Below are 20751 nucleotides of genomic sequence, written 5' to 3' on the forward strand. Positions count from 1 at the left end.
GAAACATTTTGTCAATTTTTGTGTCTTATTTTGTCTTGCATAAAACAAAAAACATTTCAGAAGTACAGCACTTTTCCTCAAGGAAAATGTCCATCTATTGGTTCCAAACAGGCTAAAGCACTCTTGGATTATACAGCACAACTATCGTATTTTGTAGTTGACTCAAGATCTAGGATTGTCTTAAGCTTTTTTTTCAGAACAGCTTTTTGTATTTCCTAAATTTTATTTTCTTGTATTAAAATTACTTTGCAGATTAGACCTGAGTCACCTACAGGTCTGATGTCTGACAGAGTTTGATGAAATGACTTTATCGGGTTTCTCTGTGGTAACAGATTCATACTAAGATGTTAAAGGAAGAGTGAGAGCAGAGAAGTCGGTTCAAATCCATCTGAATCAGAGGCAGAGTCAGTTTATTACAGTTATATTTAATACATCTTAACCAACACAGAAACATTCTTTATGTCAGATTTAACCAGCAGAAACATTTCACCGACAAACTCAAACACACAGCTGAGCATCAAACCAAAACTCTTCATCACCTGGAGATCTGAGCGTCTGTAACAGGATTGGATCTCAGTAAAGTTTCCTCTGACACATCGGCATCTCAGCGATTCGAAAACATTTCATCGTCCGTGGTGACGATAAACAATAAACATTCATGTTTAAAAGCTCCCCAATGAGTCGACTGCGATGTTTGGTGGAAAAGCACAAAGACCTCCTGCCGGCTGACAGATGGGAAGCTGCAGACAGATGTGCAGCCTCTGCAGACAGGTGTGACATTGTAGTCAGAGACACCAGATGTGCAGACTCAGCATCCCGAAGTCCAGATGTGCAGCTAGATGTAGAGCCGCGGAAAGGTGTGCATCCACTGCAGAGAGGCGTGGCGTTGTGGAGAGACGTAGTCAGATGTGTAGTCAAAGTAAAATCTGACACTGCTACAACCTTTACAGACAGATGTTAAGCTGTAGACTGATGTGAAGCTGCAGAAACAGGTGCAGAGTCAGACAGATGCATACAGATGTGTTGTCTGGTCTCTGCAGTTCATCCGAGGTTGTTTTTTCTTCTCATAAAGAAGCAGTTCGTACTCTTTAAATGAGCTGCCATCAGTCATTCTTGATCAAATATAAGCTTTAAAAACACTGACTGTTTCAACAGTTCTTTAATCTACACAAATACAAACTTTATTTTATAATACACTGAGGTTTAGTGGAATAAATTAGTCCAGTAAATAAACACAGTAAGTGTGTTTGGTCAGATCTGACAAAGACGTCTCAGCCTTCAGATCTGTGATCTGATCTGGGCTCCATGGAGGCTCAAACGACATTCAACTCGCCTTATAAAACACAGAGTTAAGATCTTACAGGAGCAGCAAAAGTCATAATTGCTGCAAATCTTTGAAATTTGTGAAAACATTTACCCAGAAATCAATTAAATTTATTACTGTTTATGTCTCCTCAGCTCTGAAAGCCTCTCGTTCTTTAATGACGTGTGAAAAACTCTTCAGGGTTATGATTTCAGCTGTGTTTGTTTTTCTGTTAAATTTCTCCTGTAATAAACACCATCGTCTGTGAAGGACTAATAAAATAAAGCATCCCCATCCTCTCCGTCAGTAATAACTCACGTTACCGTGACAACCTCCGCCAGGTGCTCCATTCCTGCTGCCGTCTTTCACATCTGAGACTTTAAATTTTCCTGAGGTTGAGCTCAACATGTTGATGCAACTCAAAAGTTGAATTCTACAAAAGCCAATAAACCAAATCTGAGCGTTTTTACATTCAGCTGGATTAAAACTTGGAATTTGAACAAAACCAGTTAATTTTCAAACCTGAGATGTTTTTCTTTTTTCCTGTAAATGTCCTCTTCAGTTGCAGATTTTCGTTGTCCTGAACCCAAACATTCATAACTGATAACGTCCGACACAGTTTGTGTGTTCCCTTGCTTTTACTGTACAATATTTATGAACATTCAAGCTGCTGTTGGAAAGAAATTAAACCCAGAAGCAGAACCCTGGAGATGTTTCAGCACCTCAGGTTCTGCTGGTCTACCTGTTCCTCCTGTGTAAGATCCCAACATTAACTCTTCATCTCCTTCGGGTTCATCACTGATATTAGTTTCCACCCCCGGCTGTCAATCAGCAGTAAACCGACCAGTAGATGAGGTTGAAGAAGATGTACGATCCTGGGAAAATCATCCGGGAGTATTTATCGATGGCGTGCGTGTTCTGGATGATGTTGAGGGCGCGCAGGCTCTTCCTCTTCTTGATGCCGGCAGACTCGGTGCTCATGGACAGGTGCACCACCATGTGCTCTGACTTCTCCGGGACTTTCTGCTTCTCCTCGGGTTCGTCCTCTGGAACCATCGGCTCCTCGGTGTAGCCGGCCAGGCTGTTGGTGTCCGCCTCGCTGTAGGTGCCGTCCAGCATGGTCATGGTTCGTGTTTGGGAGATGCTGCAGGTGCAAGGCAGCGACTGGGAGGGGAAACAAATCACAACTCATGAAGACGACTGTCAGCAAAATCTACCAAAAATGGACACACATTAAAACTGCAGAATTTTGATGTATTGTTGTCAGATAGATTTCAGTTATTGATGGCAAAAAAAAACAAAAACAAAAAAAACAGTAGGACTGGAATTGTTATTTTTGTTATTTTCTACATTGTTTGTGCCACAAGAAAATCAAAAAATATTAGTAAATTCAACAATATGATTAAATGCAGTTACTGTGTGCAGGCTAGTGATATAAATCAAAGTTTTTTAGTGTAAATGTAATGTTTGTTCAGTAGTTTACTATATGGTGTTTTCTTTATAGCTTTGTAATTTTCTGTTTTTATTGTGGAAAGCACCTTGACTCGTCTTGCTGCTGAAATGCGCTGTACAAATAAACTTGACTGATTGATCAACTTTACTCAAAACTGGAATGTAGGTAAATTGACCTTGAAGAAAAAAGAACTGATTAGGAATAAAATATTACTGCAAAAACACAAAATTTTATAAAGTATTTTTAATCTAGTTTCTGGTGCAAATACCTTAAAATATTTGAAATAAGTCAAAACTTACATACTACTAACTTTTCAACAAGATTTAGGAGATTATTGTAAACCCTTTAATACCAAAGTTTCAATTCTCCGCCTGGATATTTTTGCTTTTTCTGATTGTACAAAGTTCTCTAAATGTCCTGTGAGTAAATATTTTCCCCCACTTCTCCATAACAACTGGAACTTTCAATATCTAGTAAGTACCACCTATTAAAGGAGCGCCCCTCTTTTTAGGGTCTCTTGTCGCTTTAAATCCAAATAAGTTGCTGCTGGCCTCACCCTCCAAACTCAACATTTACACTCCCATAAAAAAGGCTGTGAACAGATGCACAATTGTACAACTGTACATCTTTGAAAAGTAGAAGTGGAGCCTCCTGCACAACCAACAAGACTTCAGAAAGTGGTTTCTGGATGGCAAGTCAATTAAAAACCAGCTGTCTTTTCCAGCAGCCATTGTTTACTGTTACAGGTGTAACTTACCTGAGAGCGTGCCCTCTCCCTCATCTTGCGCTCGCGGCGGTCCTGGACGGTGGACAGGTAGTTCACAGCCGCGTACTCCAACACAGAGAGGAACACAAAGACGAAGCTGACCCACAGGTAGATGTCCACGGCTTTAATGTAGGACACGCGCGGCATGGAGGCGTTGACCCCGGTGATAATGGTGGACATGGTCAGCACCGTGGTGATACCTGCATGCACGCACGCACGCACGCACGCACGCACACACGCACACACACACACACACACGCACACACACACACACACACACACACACACACACACACACACACACACACACACACACACACACACACACACACACACACACACACACACACACACACACACACACACACACACACACACACCTGCTCAGTCTGACCACCAAACCACAGCCGCGTCTTCCTAACAAGCAAAATTCCCCAAGAAACTCCTCAAACAGTCGGCGTCTCGGTTCTGTCAGGTGTTTTTACCTAACGAGACTCGGGCCGGCACAGCCCGTCTGTCGATCCAGAAGGAGACCCAGGACAGCATCACCATCAGCGTGGCGGGGAAATATGTCTGGAGGAGGAAGAAGAAGATGTGGCGCCGCAGTGTGAAGTTGATGTAAAGCCGGTTGTACCAGCCTGCAGACACACAGCGAGGGGTCACAGGTCAGACAGCACCGTTTGTTCCCTGTTTTCACACCTTTGTTAACAACACACCGAGTTTGTTTTCAAACATGTCAGAAGCTTTACTTTAAGAAGAGGAAGTTTTATCATCAGCGTGATACGAAATGATCAATTATTCATCACAACCTCTCAGAACCTGTCTGCCCTGATCTTCGTCGCTGGCTGAGGAACTTTCTGTGTTTGTCAGATGAACGCAGCTGTATCGGTTTGTTGTTCAGATGTTGTTGTTTGATTTCCTGTTGCACCAGACCATCAGACAGTCCATCAGATGGTCAATTAAAGGGAGACCTATTATGCTTCCTTGAACAGGTTAAGACATGCCAGTGGGCTTCACAAAACCTGCTCACCGCATTTCTTACAACAAAAAAAAAATCTTATTTAACAAAATTTTAGTCTCTTGTCTCTTTAAATCCAAATAAGCTGCTGCTGGCCTCACCCTCCAAACTCAACATTTACACTCCCATAAAAAAGGCTGTGAACAGATGCACAATTGTACAACTGTACATCTTTGAAAAGTAGAAGTGGAGCCTCCTGCACAACCAACAAGACTTCAGAAAGCGGTTTCTGGACGGCAAGTCAATAAAAAACCAGTTGTCTTTTCCAGCAGCCATTGTACCGCAGTAAAACCAGTAGACCAAACGTGCTGGAGCTCAACTTTGTTTAATGTGACTAAACATTTATATCTCATTTTCCAGACACAAAAAAACACTAACTTACTCCCAAAAAAAGATTTGGGTGTAGAAGTAGTTTAGACCAACAAGGAAGGTGCAAAAAGTGAATTTAATCGAGATTGTATCCGCTTTGTTCTGAAACTGCAGTTTTTTATTCTGCAGGTTGAGGAACGTTTTCTCCTTCGAATAAAACATGATTATTCAACTGCAACAAACATTTTCATTCATTTTCCTCTCATCTGCTTTACTGTCTGAACTGCAGATCTCGCTCTGTTGTGGGTTTCTGTCAGACTGGAATGGAAAAAAAAGCAGACAGGTGAAGCTAAAATAACAACTTTAATAAATAAAGAGGCTTTTGGGCAGAAAACCAAACAGAAATTTTAAACTGAGACTCAGGAGAAAGGTGTAATGCTGCAAACAGCATGATCCAACAGGGGGAAAAACAAGAATTAACAGAACAACAGCGCTCAGGTCCAACAGGAAGGAAAACCAGAACAGAAAAGGCAACATTTCTGCTAAGAAATATTCTCTGAACTAGATTTTTATAGTTCAGCCCTTTCACAGCAGGAAGTAAAAAATTATTACCTCCGGCTGTTCTAGTTTCAGGATTAAACATGTAGGCAGAATGTGATAAAAGTCATTTTCATCTGATTCCTCAAAGGACCGGGTTGCCGTGGCGATAATTAGATCCGTACCCGTGCTGCTGTAGAAGGCCAAACGGGACGTGGTGTGAAACTTCTGGATGAGGAACTGGGACAGCGAGATCCTGTCGTCGGTGCTCAGAGACTCATCGCCGCTCTTCCAGTACAGCATCAGGTCCTCGTCCGTGTACGCGTCTGGAAAAAATCACAAAAATAAAAATTAATCGCGTCAGGCAGCGTTTATCTGCAGGAGTAAAACAATGGAGCTACAGATGAGACAAAAATGAAGAAGTCATTTAATGATTTATGACTTTTTATTCCAGAAACATGGTGAGTTTTCTTTGCAAACAAGAGCCGCTACATGTTCTTTGGATAAACTTTTTATTCTCTGCAAAAACACAAAATTCTACCGAGAGTTTTTGGTCGAGTTTCTAGTACTAATATCTTATTACTCTTGAAATAAAACAAACCAACTCAACTAGCAATTTTTTATCAATATTAAGGACTTATTTACATAAAACAAGCCTCTACATCTCGGTGAAAAGTTACTTGCAAGATAGTTTTGTCTTATTTCAAGCTATTAAGGAATTTGAACTAGAAACTAGACTGAAATACTTGGTAAGATTTCATGTTTTTGCAGTGGCTTTACTCCTGAAATGTCATCTCCATTTTGGTTTTGGGGTGATTTTGCTCCGTGGTTCTGGCCTGAATCCACTGAGACGTTGTTTTACGTCAGATTCACAAAGCAAACAGCACTAACTACATGCTTGTGCAAACATGCAAGATCATGTCAACAAATTATGAATAATTCACACTTGCTTTGCATCAGACTTCAGTTTTCTTCCTTTAAAGACATGAGCAGGACTTTCCGTCACAAACACGGCTGATAAAGTCTCGTTATAACTCTCAAAGAAATCTGAAGCTCAGTTCAGTTTTTAGACTTTATTGTCCATGAAGGACAATTTGCTGCACAAGTAAAACAAAAGAAAACAACCTCATTAATAAAAAATCTTTCATAACAAAAAGAAGTGGGGTCATTAGAGTCCTAACACAGTGAAATTTAAAAGTCAAGATAAAAAGCATCAGATTCTGCTTTTCTACATAATTCATACAGCATGCTGGTCAGGGCTACCCATGTCTATTCCTCGAGAGCTACTCTTCTGCAACTTTTATATGCTTTGCTCCTCCAACATGTCTTGATCAAATGAATATTTATTGGAAAAAAAAATTTTTCTTGGTTTCTCTCGTGGACAAAATAATGTTCGGTGCTCGCTCTTCCCCTGCAGGGAGCTTTAGGTCTCCTCTCACCTTCACTGTTTCCAAGACTGGCTGGACTACAAAGGAGCCATATTATTTTTATAATTAACTTGATTTCAGTGCTGGAAGTGAAGCAGAGTCTGCCTGACTGCTCTACAGCCAAAACATTTGAATTGTGAATTTACAAAAAGGCCCCATGAAGGACTAACAGGCAGTTCAAGCATGAATTTTCATCTGTTTCTCTGTCTGTGAAATATTGTCAAAGACCAAAATCGTTTGTATCAAGTAGATTGAACATAAAAATATTTGCTGGAAGTTGGTGGTTAAAAGCAGTTGCAGAGCAGGCTTTACAAAAAACAGGTTAGAGATCAGAAGGTGAGTTCACCGCTGATTTTCAAACCTTTTTTTCTAATCTTAATCATTTTCTACAGTGTTTTGATTTGTGGGTAAAACATACACACTTACAGCTAATATTAACTTTATTTTCTTTCAAGTTAGCACATTATATTTGGATACACTATGAATAATGTTTATTTGAAGTGATTTTTATCTCCAGATGACTCAGTTAAGGGTCTGCATCACATTTGCAATCAGCAGCAGGACGTTTGGTTTTAGAATTGCTGCTCTGAATCATATTCCTCTGGTCTGATGTTTGTGTCAGCCCAGAGTCCTCTGGTTAATAAAATATATAAAAAAATAATGTTTTAGTGTTTTATTATGTTATTTCCTTATGGTTACCTCAATACACCTGCTGTTTTTGTGGCTGAAATGTGATCTGATGCAAAAATAGATGCAAACTGTTTCCCTCTACTAGTGTTTGAGTTTGCATGCATTTAATGCAACCTGTGTTCCTGAATCCAGTGTAGAAATTAAGCAGATGGGAAAGCAACTGATAAAATAGAGAAGATTGCACTGCTTTGCATATTTTCCATTCCTCGGGTTTTGATTAAAACCTTACGTATCTTCTCGTGCTTTTATCAGTGGGCTCTTGCACATCTGGTTAAAGAGGGAGAAACCGAGCAAGCTTAAGTTTTTTAGGACTGAAAACTGCAAAAACCCAGAGATTAAAGGAGCTAATGAAGCCGATTGTGAATCATCTGCCACCTGCTGAGCCTGATGTAACTTCAGCCGTCCGATCTTGAATGTCTCTGATGGTTCAAACTGTGCCTAACATGACGTGGAGACATGAGAGGAGCTCCGTGCAGTCAGATCCTCACAGTTCAGACTCTTAGAGACCCACTGAGATGTTAGGAAGCGCTTCAGTCTTCAGCGGCGCAGCCTGCAGGCCTGTGCATGCTGCATGCTGCAGGTCCAGCAGAGGGGAGCTGATGGGTCTCCAGCAGCTCGCCACAGTGACAGTGATGTTCTCTGAAGCTTGTTTGTTAGTAATAAACATGCTCCTGCAGCCATCTTCTTCTTCTCTGCTCTGGAACTCATTAGGAGTGTGAGAGTGTGCCTCCCGCTGTGAGCTGCTCTGAACTCCAGCTGCTGCAGACGCTCTGCGAATTTGGGCTTTTATCTCTGTTTCTGCTAATTTTACAGCTTTCCAACTTCTGTTGATGTTTTGAAGCTGCAAAGAGCTTAGACGGGGGGAGGGGAGAACATGGGTGGGGCGGGGGGATCCTCGGTGAAACGGGCCCTGGTGGCTGCTGGGAAAGCGTTTGATGTCTCAGAAATAAAGACATGAAACTCAGAAAGTTTGTGCCTCATGTTTGGTTTTCATGTGTGAAGGTACCAACCACCTTCCATCTTCTGGTAGCCTGCGTCAGTCTAACTGCTGGAAATAAAACACCGACAGACGAAGATGGAGATTTTTATCTCATACTAGCTCATTTAAAGTTCTTTAAATTCATCATTTCAGATCAGAGGACATGAAAAGCTGCAAATCCACTTCGGTTTGATTTTGCAACACCACAGATTCGCCCTGATGGGGGATCAGAGGTTCCTCTTTGATTTTAGTTTTATAATTACAAAACTGAGTTAATGCACGAAACTGAAATGTGCAAACATTATTTCCCCAGATAAGTTTCAAGTTCAAAAGCATGTAAAAACATATAGATAAGATTAAAGGGAAAATTTTAGACATAATTCAATGTATCCATTTCTGCTCTTGTCAGTCTTGTGAAATGTTCAGTGACGTGTATTTTTTACCAACTCAGAGTTATGAAACCCAAATAAAACAATAAGTGGTTTATCTGTGCATGGGTGAAAACTTGCTAAGCAATTAAATTTAACTGTCTTCCTGTAATTGCAACCTTAACTTTTGACTATGAGAACCTTTTTATGTTATATATTTTACATAAACCTAATATAAAGTCGCAAAAAACAAAGTGTAGTTCTTTAGCTTTCGTAATAATATTATTATACCCAATAATATCTATTTATTGTTGTTTCCCTTGTTCCGTTCTCCTTTATGGTTTTAATATATACATTCATCTTTTTAAAAAATCAGATATTTTAATTTATAATTATGTCCTATTAGTTGCCTGAGTGCTAAGACTGTTGTCCCAAATGTGATTTCATCCCCAATCGAATCGAGTATACCGGATACCATGTGAAAAGACTATAAAATAATAAAGAAAATAAACTAAACTTAAAGTCCAATGACACACTATGACATCACAACAACCTCCAAATATCTGAAGGAAGCTACAATAAAAAGTAACCAGCAGAGAGAAATGACATTATCTTCAAAAAGCTGTCTACACCTTTGAAAATTAGTTTGTGCTGTAAAATTGTTTTGCTGCGAGTTTCTTCTGCTGAAAGGAAGCGGTTGACACATCGTTGCTCCAGGGAAGGAATTACTGCAAAGTCAGTGACTTGTTGTAATTAGTTAAGCTTCCTTAGATACGTTGGTATTGAGCCATTTCAGCTGAGTAATTGTTTACTAATGTTTCCTTAAAGCTGCTCCACAACCAGTCAGTCACTTCTCTTTTTTCTTTTGTAATCACTCTTCAAAGTATTTACTTTCTCTCTGTCTTTCGTTCTTGTCAAATATTTGTTCTTGTGGCTTTCTAAGTTGAATTTGTCTTATTTTTTATTGTTTTTTGTTTTGAATCTTTTCTTATTATGATTCTTTCCTGCCTCCTGCCTGGCAGACAGATATGCAGAACAAAAAAGGTTTTGTGTTGGTTTGCATTAAAGCTGCGTCTCATGATTTGTTTTCCTCTGAGAAAAAAGTTACCCTGTCACAAATTATTGTTTTCACTTTTTTAATTATTAAATTCATTTTAATATCAGACAAGTAAAAGGTGATGTTATAAATGATGATTTAATTTATTATAAGGTTAAAAAAAAGCCAAACGGATCAGAAGATATTATGCTCCGATTGGGAAATCAATAATTGACTGTTAAGAATATGTTCCCTGCAAAAACAAAAAAATCTTACCAAGTATTTTTGGTCTAGTTTCTAGTGCAAACATCTTATTACTCTTGAAATAACTCAAAAGTAACTTTTGAACAAGATAAAGGAGCTTGTTTTAAGTAAATAATTACTTAATATTGATGGAAAAAGTACTTCTTCTATTGCCAGATAAATTAACTTAGAACAAATTAAATAACTTCCCAATGGAACCAGTAATTTTTTTAATCAATATTGAGGAATTATTTACTTAAAACAAGCCTATATCTCTTGTTGAAAAGTTACTTGTAAGTTAGTTTTGTCTTATTTCAAAGTGCACTAAGATGTTTGTACTAGAAACTACTAAAACACTTGGTAAGGTTTTGTGTTTGATCAGTTTAACAAGTCAAACTGAGATTCAATTACTGCAAGATTAATGTAATTGGCAAATCCCTTTATAGATATCTCAAAAAGTAATGTAATCTAAAGAAATGTAAGTAAAGATAAACTCAAGTATGACATCTCTTGTCTGGTTGAGTTATTTTTTTTATTTAACCTTCATTTTACCAGGATAAAAAACCCCAATGAGATTAAAAACCTCTTTTTCACGGCAGTTCTGGCCAACAAAAAAATCACAGAAAAAAATACAAAATACAAAGTTAATTGATTTTAGATTCCCGAGAAACAAACTGAGAAATATTCTCTAAAAATGTGTCAGGAAGAAAATGCCAGAAGGTTTGACTCAAGTCCTACAGTTTCATCCTTGAGACTGACCCATCCATCCATCCATCCATTTTCTTTACACCTTGTCCCTTAATGGGGTCAGGAGGGTTGCTGGTTCCTCTCCAGCTAACGTTCTGGGCGAGAGGCGGGGTCACCCTGGACAGGTCGCCTGTCTGTCGCAGGGCCCTGAGACTGACCATCAGAAAAATTACAAAAAACATCTCTAAAAAATTTCCACACTAAATTTTCTAGCATCTAGCAAATAGAGAAAATGTTGGTAACTTCAATGAAGCTAAAATAAAAAAAGTTTGGTCTGATTTAACTTCAGAATGAGAAAAACATGAGTTCTCGTTAACTGAGCTGTTTGCACAACCATGATAAGGTGAGGGGGCAATTACTTTTATTTTTTACTTAAGGTAAGACTGGTTTAACAAAGAAAATCTGCTGAAGAAATGAATTTGCTCAGATTCTGTTAGTCTGATTGAGAAGCAAAAACAGTAAATCTGTAAATATTATCCCACGTTACTGAAGGTGTTCACCTCTGGGGTGCGATGAGGGTGAAAGGTACACAGCTTCAGTGAACAAAGCTGTTGACTCACACAGCATTGCTGAATTGTGCAATGACAATGTTTTGGCACATTTTCCTGACATTCTGAAAACGCAGGCAGAGATGTCTATAAACAGATTTCCTCCTAATTGGAAGCTTGCAGACAGTAACGCGGGTTCATCCGGCTCTTCTGTACGCCGTGATGAGAGCGATGCCAGTTCTGCTGCTGAAACTTGTGGGCGTTGTGTTGGGTGATGGGCCCAGATCAAAATCCCCTAATGCTGGAGGAAACCCAGCGATGGATCCCTGAAGTCATAATCAACGACGCGCCGAGAGGAAGGTGCTTGAGATTTGAAAAGCGGCCAGGCAGCACGAAATATTAAACGGCAGACAGATGAAATTTAGCCAGGTTAAAACAATAAAACATTCATGAACATGAGGCATGCAGGGATTTGTTAATGCAGGAGCAACGGTAGCATTTTTTTTGGCTTTCACATTTTATTCAAAGCAAAAATGTTATTTAAGTATGTATTTAAACCCCAATTTAACAGTTTTGGACTTTTAACTCACTATGACCAAAGTTTCAAAGTTTTTTTAAATGTCCTGTGAGAAATTTTATTTGCATTGGTGAAATTACCACAATAACCCAATATCAGTTGGAAACCACAACATCTCCCCTTTCAGAAACCGTTGGGATTTTTCAGACAGTGCAAAGTGTAGCAGAGTTACGGTATTGCAAATTTGGCTGGATTACTGGCGCTCCGTTCATTCTGAAAGGCTGAAATTCCTCTAATATAAGCTTTTTCCTCCCCCATTAGCACACCTGCAGCACACTGGAAATCTTGAGCTTCAAGGACAGTAACAGACTAACAGAATCTGTGTGTGCACACAAGCGTGATTGACAGTGCTAAGGCTTTCCTCCTGGCTCTGATTGGTTGTTTTTGACTGAGAACTGTAATTCTGCAGACACAGCGAGGACCAGAAGGGCTTGATCTTTTCAAACAAACATGTAAAAATATTTTTTTCTAAAAGTTGCCAGCTGCACTTTAAAGTAACACTTTATAAATTACACTTCCTCTTGTGTGTTGAATTGAAAATAGTTTCTCCTTTCACAAACAAACCTCCTCCACCTCATCTCAATCATTTCAGCTACAAGCGATCAATTCACAGCTTATTATCTTTATTATTTATTGCTTTAATAGATTAGTCAATAAAAAAAATGCTTCAAGCAATGATATTATTCAAAAACAAACCTCTACTGTGCCAAAAGTGACTAATTTTGATTGCTATGAATGATTTGTGGGTGAGTGCTTTGGAATAAGTGCTGTTAATTTCTATTGTTTTTAACAGAGGAATCTGCTTTGAAATGCAAATTGAAACAAATTAAATATTATTCAAAGGTTCCACTTTTTTCACCTTTTTGTTGTCAGAAGACCTTGTTGCTTTGGCTCCACGTCAAAAAACACTTAACTGTGTTGTTGATTTTGAAATGAAGGCCATTTTTCTCTGGCTGTGTTTTGATAATTAAAGTCATGTTTCATCTTCAGAGTGACAGAACCGAACCCGTTTACTCACAGCTCTCCAGCTCCAGCGAGCAGGTCTGAGAGTCCAGAGGAAACCGGCTGAAGTCCATGTTGCAGGCCGCCGTCACCGTCACTCTGCACAGACAAACAGCAGCAGAAACTCAGGCAAAATCACCAAGAAACTTTATATGCAGAAGCAAACGTCAGAATATACAAAAAAAAAATCATATTCCTCGACCTTTTAGAATATTTTGTCACGTCATAACCAGGGGTGAAAGTAGTTTTAAATTCCTGGGGGTACTATGACAAAAATTATATATATATATATATATATATATATATATATATATATATATATATATATATATATATATATATATATATATATATATATATAATTTATTGCTTCTTTGTGTGCTTTGGAGTTTCTGTACTGATTATTTTTTTGCAAAGCGATAAAAGCTGGTAGCTGTTGCATTGCTACAAAATAAAGCTGTATTTCCTTCAGCCCACTGGCTGCAATGTTGACACCTTGAGATGCCATGAGACCTAAATTCTGAACATCATGGCATTTAGTGCATCCCAGTTTTCCATGTCTGGCATATAACAATTTATTTTAGCTTTTAAAGTGGTTATATTGATCCTGTGTCCAGACAGAGGGATAATCAGTAGCCCAGCATCATGACCTGTTTGTTCTGAAGATCTTGCAGCTTCCACTTCTCTTCCTAACATGGCGCCTCCTCACCCTGACTCTCATACTGATAGGAGGAACCACAGAGCTCTGTTAAGTTAAAGCTCATCTTCTGAAGTTGGGATATTTTTCCTCCAACAGGTTCCAGAGGAATCACCTCAAACCAGATGTTGGACTGGATTTTATTTCAATGTCATTTGTGAATGTTAGAGCCTCATTTTCAACAGTGGAGCTATAAAGGTTGAAAAAGGTTATTTTGGAGAAAATCTCATCAACATCAATATTTCCACTAAATAAGAGGCAAAAATCAAAATTGTTTAATAAAGGACAAGCCTCTCAGACTTTGAGCCTGACAGCACCAAACTATTTTTTTTACATTAGACTATTCATTTAATGTCACATAATTATTGCTGTAGAAGCCATTTGTTTGTTAAATACTTAGTGAAAAATATTTACCGTGTTTGATGTTTGCTGTAAATGACTATATTCACAAAGAACGAGGTAATTAGTCCAAGTTTTCTCGTTTATTGAAGTTCAGAAACTACAGCGGCTGTGATGCGCCACAGCAAAGATAAAACAACCTGAACAGGTGATCAACTCTAAACCACTCACACCTTTTTATTCTCCGTCTCTCTTTGTCATTTAAGCACACCCGTTGCCATGGCAACCTCCTGCGCTCCACAAGCCGACCAGAGATTAAGTTAAAAACATAACATTCAGTCCATTATGATATTAGGTTTGCAGGCTTGATATTTATTTGATTATTAATAAGCCTCCCTGAACACAGTGGTGGTTGATTAGTTAATTTTAAACTCCTGCTCTGCTGGTTATTTTGGTAATGGAACCGAAACACACAGAATTGTGCAACACCTTGTTGAAACAAGATTATTATTGTTGTTGGGTCATTAATTTGAGCATGTTTTGTTGATTTTATTTTTTATTTTTTGTCCTTTAATAAAGTTACCAACGTTTTAAGCCAGTCAGAGGAGGACGTGCTGGTCTCAGCCTCCTGGCGGCGTTCAGTTTGTCACCTAATGCCGAGATCGGCTCAAAACCTTCCACGATCGTCGTGTTGCACCGCTGCTCTAACAAAACATCAAGAGTTCAGAAACAATATGAAATGGAAAAAAGTTATTTTTTCCATTTCATAGTCGTGTTTTAGATTGTTCTTGAAAAACTAATCAGTCACGGCTGATTAGTGGGTGAACTCACTGCTGCACAGCGAACCCATTGATTTTTTACAGCCAACAGCCGCTCCACTCTCTTGCAGGTACTACGAACCCCCGCTAAATCCTTTAGGGGTACGCAGTACCCTGCCCTACCCCTTTACTTTCACCCCTGGGCATAACCACAAATTTCACTCACAATGCATCTACCGTATTTTCCGCACTATAAGGCGCACCTAAAAACCTTCAATTTCCTCAAAAGTCGACAGTGCGCCTTATAATCCGGTGCGCCTTATATATGGACCAATATTGAGCCACAACAGGTCAAGCAACTACGGTAAGCAGCCGCCGACTTCATTTTCCCCGTAGACATTAATACGTATTGATGTCTATGATTTTACCCCGTAGAAGAAGTGCGCGGTGCATGCTGGGATAGTTGTCAGAACGCTGGTTTGTTAATACATTTAAAGCCAGGGGGGCGGAGGGGCGGGGGAGGAGAGACAGAGACTGTGGCGGCAGCGTGTCGGTTGGTCTGTGTTACCCAGAAAGCAGTTGGGCACAATATCGCAACACCAACACCGTGAGTGAAACAATGACTGGGGCAGCCTACTATATAAAGCACTCGGAGACCATCTCTTTACAAAAGTGGATGTGTAATAATAGAGTACAGAACAAACTGGTAACCTTATAGCGTCTATTCTATGCGCCTTATATATGAATAATGTTTTAAAGTAGGCCATTCATTGAAGGTGCGCCTTATAGTGCGGAAAATACAGTACATTACAGTATTTTTATTGTCAATAAATGTAGATGATTTTTCTTTTAATGCTCAAAGAGACATGAACATTTTGCAAATTTACTATTTTACCACTTCACTTGCACATTCTTCTGGACTGGAGTGTTTATTTTTAGAATTACAACTTTATAGCATTTGATATTTTATTCTGTTTTTAGATTTTATTTTATATGTTATATTTTTGTGAACCTATTTGCTGTTGTTGCCTGTCACTTTGCTGCTGTTGCACAAAAATTCCCCCATTGTGGGACAACAAAGGACATTTCTATTCTATTCCTTTATAGTTTATTATGATTACAAAAATATTTTTTGGAAATTGTCTGTTGTTTCAACTGAATTAGGACTAAGTTGCACCGCTGAATCAAAACAAAGGTATCCATTTTTCTCAATCAGGTCTTTTTTGTAAAGCAGCTCAAACTCAGATGGAGAGTCTCTGTAAACAACAAATTTCAAGTCTCGCCACAGATTTTCAATTAAATTTTGGTCAGATGTGTTTCTTGCTGATGCTGTTTGTTCAGTAATGTTCTGGAAATAATCTCTGAGGCCGTGCTATTGAATTTTTAGCGGTATCAAAATAAAGGGGACAGTATAAATATGCACAGAAATATCTATTATTTAGTTTTTTTATGTTGAAAACTACATATAACTTACAATCCTACACAACTTTCACATAAAATATCAATAAACTACACTAAAATGAAATGTCAAATGAACCGATATGAAGCAAAGATACAAAAATCTAGTTTTTATTTGTTAATTTGATACTTTCGAAGATCATTTCATGCATTACGCTAATTGTCCCATAGGGGGCGCTTCCCCCCCAGTCGCTCAAAATGCATCAGTTCCCCGCTCAGCTGGAAACACGTTTAGTTAATAAAAGTCTCAGCAGCAACATTCAAGCAGAGTAAGAGTTATCGGACCCCCGGATGGAGTCCTGCTGTTCGTTTCTCTGAAGTTAAATCCCGACAAGATTAAATTAATATTCAGCAGATTTCCACCGCGGACTGTAAACACACTCGGCTCATCGCTTTGCCACTTATTGATCTTTAACTCATCTGATTTCTGCTGCCTGTCGGGACCCGATGCAGTCAGCGCGAAACTGGGACAGATTTCCCGACACGCAGCGGGGCAGCTGGAGGCTCTGAGCGGGAACCGGAGCAGCGGAGGAACCGAACCTGAGGCGTCATCACAGCTTCCCCTTCACACCTCGCAGTTTTCCCCAGACGTCTGTCAAATTTCTCCCCCGTCTTCACAGGTCGATAACCTGTGGATCCGTTCCCATAGCAACCGTTACGATGGCAACTGGGATGCTGAATGCCGGCACTTTTCTCCTGCCGGTCCGCAGGGCGCAGCGTTATTGTTAGTTATTGTGTGTGGAAACTTCTGCAGGTTTAATGCGCTCGGTAAATTGTTAAAGTGGATCTGTGCAGCAGAAAAATGCAGGAGGGCCGTCAACAGAACAACTCCAAGCTGTAAACAACAGAAGACTGTTGTTTTCTTGAATCTATGTGAACCAATTACCTAAAAAAAATATAATAAAATAAAACTGCAAACATATAAAAACAAGTGATTATGGGGTGCGAGTTAGAAAAGTTACAGCATTACTTAGAATTATTTAGCCTGTAATAGAGACAAATTTGTACGTTTGTCAAAGGCATCATTCGTACATTTATAAAAGTCAAAGTTACAAACTAAATTTGGCTTTCAAAATAAATATTTAGTTAGAGAGCTAAAAAATTTAGTTCGGAAAATAAAAATTTAGTTTGGAAAATATTTACTTTGAAAATAAATATATTGACTTTGAAATAAAGCAAAATATTACTGTTAATGTTTTACTGTATAAATTTACAAATGGTGCACAATAAAACAAGTTACATTGTGCAATTTAAGTATTACAAACCTAAAATAAACTTGATATATTTTCTTTAGTTAATCTAAATAGCAAAGACATTTTAACATCATAAGTTAAGATGCAAATGAGACATTTGGTTAAGACTTTTCATAGTAAACAAAATTCTTAAATTAATCTGAAGTGTCTTTCTCATCAGATTTCTTTTTTCTGCCTTATCAACAAAAACAAAAGCGTTTTATTTCTTAGCCTATTAAAGAAACATGGTGTTGTCAGAACACATTTTATTTTTCACCAGTGAAATCAGTTGTATAAATGTTCAAATGTTTGCTTGAGCAGAAGTACAGGAACATCTTTGCAATCCAGAATCCTCAACATTTTAAATAAATAACTTTTTATGGACTCGACTTAAATTGATCAACTTGAATGAAGTTACGTTCCCCTGAAGTATTTTATTAAACATGGTGATTTGTGTTGGAGTGGACGGATCTGGGAAGAGTTTGTGTCTGGAATATTGTGATTTCATTTGTGAAGTTTAGCTTCACGTTTCATTTCTGGACCTTTTTCTCTGAGGATCCTCTGCCTGAGAAGACGGTTCCTCCTGCAGGGCTGCCTCAGGACGTTTCTGCACACTAATTACCTCAGGTTTTCTGAATCATTCTTACTTTAAAACTGCAGACACTCAAATATGTCCTTTATCGCTATTTCACACAGAAATATTTCTCAGTGCTCATCCATATCTCCGAAAGCCTAAACCTTTGTAGACCTTTTTTTATGTTTAGTCCTAACTTCCTGTGGCGAAACTACCACTCGCTTTCACCTCCGCTCTATAAACCTGGCTTTCTCTTTTCTCTTTCTTTGTGTTAGAGAACATCAGTGAAGAAACAGAATCATAAAGTCAGCAGACAGGTCAGGGAGGAAGCTGAGGAGAAGCATATCCTCCTGACTACCAGTAGTTCATTTTTGTGCTCTGTAGAGGACATTTCTAAACTTGAATATCTCCCACCCCCTGCATTCTACTGAATTAATTCCTTTCGGTATCTACAGAGGACATTTAGGGCTTTTCAATAATACCACATGTGAAGGGGTGGGACTTTTGTACGTACCTTTTTCTAATTCATAAAAATGGCATTTATGAGTAATAACACATTTTTTGGGAAGAGACAAAGTAAGTGCATAAAACCTTTTATTACCAAAGAATATGGGATTTTAAAAAAAATGGTGATTGGACAATATTTTTTTTCCTGGAAGTCAGGAGGTTAAAGCAGTTTTAGGTTAAAAAGAGATTCTCCTATCTTTGAACATCAGAGTTCAATCCAACACATAAAAATAGACACAAATTATGGCAGATAAATTAAAAACATACAGGTTTTAGTCAGAGAAGCCTACATGGCAGAGAAGCCCATAGACTAAATGAAGTCTATATGGCTAAAGAAATAATTTCAAAATACCTTATAATTTAAATATAGATGTATTAACATATGCAGGTTTTTAGCAATTTTTAAAATTATTTTCTTGCAATATTTCCATTGAATTTCTACAAATAATTATACTAAAAGAACTAAAAAATATCCTTATAAATCTGTTTTTCTTGTTATAGGTTGGAATCTATGTGCTTTTTTATTTTTACACAATTTCTACCCTGCAAAAAATAAATAAATAAATACATTAACACATAAACAGCCATCCTCTCTTTGCAAAATATTATGTCCATCTTTATTTTAAATCCTAAAATTAGAGCTAAAATTGTGGGTTTTTAAAAATTTCAACTTTCCTGAAGTAGATATTTGTCTACATTTATAAGATATTTTAAAAAAAATCATATGACAGTTGTGACCCTAAAAGAGTTTTTTTTGTTTGTTTGTTTGTTTATTTGCCTGGCCTGAGGACAAATTGGTTCTTCGGGTTGTAAAGGTTACCGACTCGTGGCCTACACAAAGTCCATACATAAATCAGAATCTGTTCCTTCTAATCTAATTGAGTTTAAAATATTGTCTAAAGAGCAGAACATTTCAGACAATTATGTGCTAAACTTGTAGACTCAGACCAGAATCCCAGCAGCTGTAGCAAAAGGCATCGCTACAAAGTATTAACTCATTGGGGATTGATACAAACATGCCACACTTTTCAGTTTTTTGTGTTTAAAAAAAAAAAAATAAAAAAGTAAAGCCATGTATCCCGTTCACAAGCGCACAACTTTGTGTTGGTCTGTCACATTAATAAAAATACAGGTTGTGGCTGAAAGATGAACAAACCTGGAATGATTCCAGGGTATTAATGTTTTTTCCAGTGTTCTAGTTTTTCTGTAATCTAATAAAAATTTAACAAGGCAGCTCAGAAATATTTTACTAGTGTTCAGAAAAAGCCTTTCAAGGTGCTCAAGGTTAACACAGAAAGTTTTGAGCATCTATTCACACAAAATTGATTCTGTTCAGAATCACTCACATCAAATGTTGGATCAACACATTTTTTTTTCTTCCTTTTTTTACTTCTTTGCCTGGTTGTATAAGCTACGCTGCCACTAAAGGCTTTAAACGTTTATGAGCAAATCACTCATTCAAGTCCAGAGGGAAACATTTCCAACTCTACATCATCTTCACCCACCAGCCAAATCTTCAGCTACAAACTTTTGCTTCATAACTTCCTTCATTCTTTGTGGCAAAGATTCAATGAGATGTCTGACACACGCCTCGGAGGTTTCAGTTCATGCTAACACAAAAGCAGTGGCTGCAGATTTGTTGGCTGTACATCCATCATGGGGAGCTGCTGTTCCATCCCAAAGGTTTTCTGTTGGATTTATATCTGGTGACGACGGTGGAGGTCTAATTAGGCAGGTCGGCTGTTTCTGAAACATTCCTGCCAGTTTCTACAACAGCTCAACAATTAAAGGTTCCAAGTCTTTCGCCGTTTTCCGCTTTCTGATACTCATTTTGAACTTCAGCAAGTCATCTATGAATGTTTTAAGTCGCTGCCATGTGATTGGCTTATTTACAATTTGTGTTAAAGTAATTTTAATATTTAAAATTCACATTTTATATGTTTTTATTATTTCCGTTTGGGTGTCAACTGCTTCTAAAAATAGTCTAAGTGCTTAAAAAAACACCCAGATGGTTTTTTTGTTCACAAATTAATGCTTTTTGGTGTCTGGAAAAAGAACCATATTAAAAACCTTCAAAATGTAATGCCGTTACCTAGCCACCCAGCACATTTGGTGAGCTCGTTTTACCACTGTACAGTGGCTGCTGGAAAAGATAAGTGTTTTGTTGCTGACTTACAGTCCAGAAACCACTTGCTGCATTCTTGTAGGTTGTGCACGAGGCTCTACTTCTGCTTTTCAAACAT

General features: G+C 38.2%; 1 protein-coding gene across 1 annotated transcript in view; it reads right to left on the reverse strand.

Annotated features, from left to right (window-relative positions):
* Positions 1-373: 373 nt before the first annotated feature.
* gabrr2a (gamma-aminobutyric acid type A receptor subunit rho2a) overlaps positions 374-20751 on the reverse strand; it is a 44144-nt gene continuing 23766 nt past the window's right edge. The window contains exons 5-9 of the mRNA XM_081603129.1: positions 12960-13042; positions 5572-5712; positions 4008-4160; positions 3514-3722; positions 374-2467 (exon numbers count right to left, since the gene is read on the reverse strand). Coding sequence (XP_081459255.1) covers positions 2132-2467; positions 3514-3722; positions 4008-4160; positions 5572-5712; positions 12960-13042 — 922 coding nt within the window. The 3' untranslated portion in view covers positions 374-2131. The remainder of the gene's footprint in view (positions 2468-3513; positions 3723-4007; positions 4161-5571; positions 5713-12959; positions 13043-20751) is intronic.

Source organism: Poecilia reticulata, chromosome 22, assembly GCF_904066995.2.
Source record: "Poecilia reticulata chromosome 22, P_reticulata-male-v2, whole genome shotgun sequence".
NCBI lineage: Eukaryota > Metazoa > Chordata > Actinopteri > Cyprinodontiformes > Poeciliidae > Poecilia > Poecilia reticulata.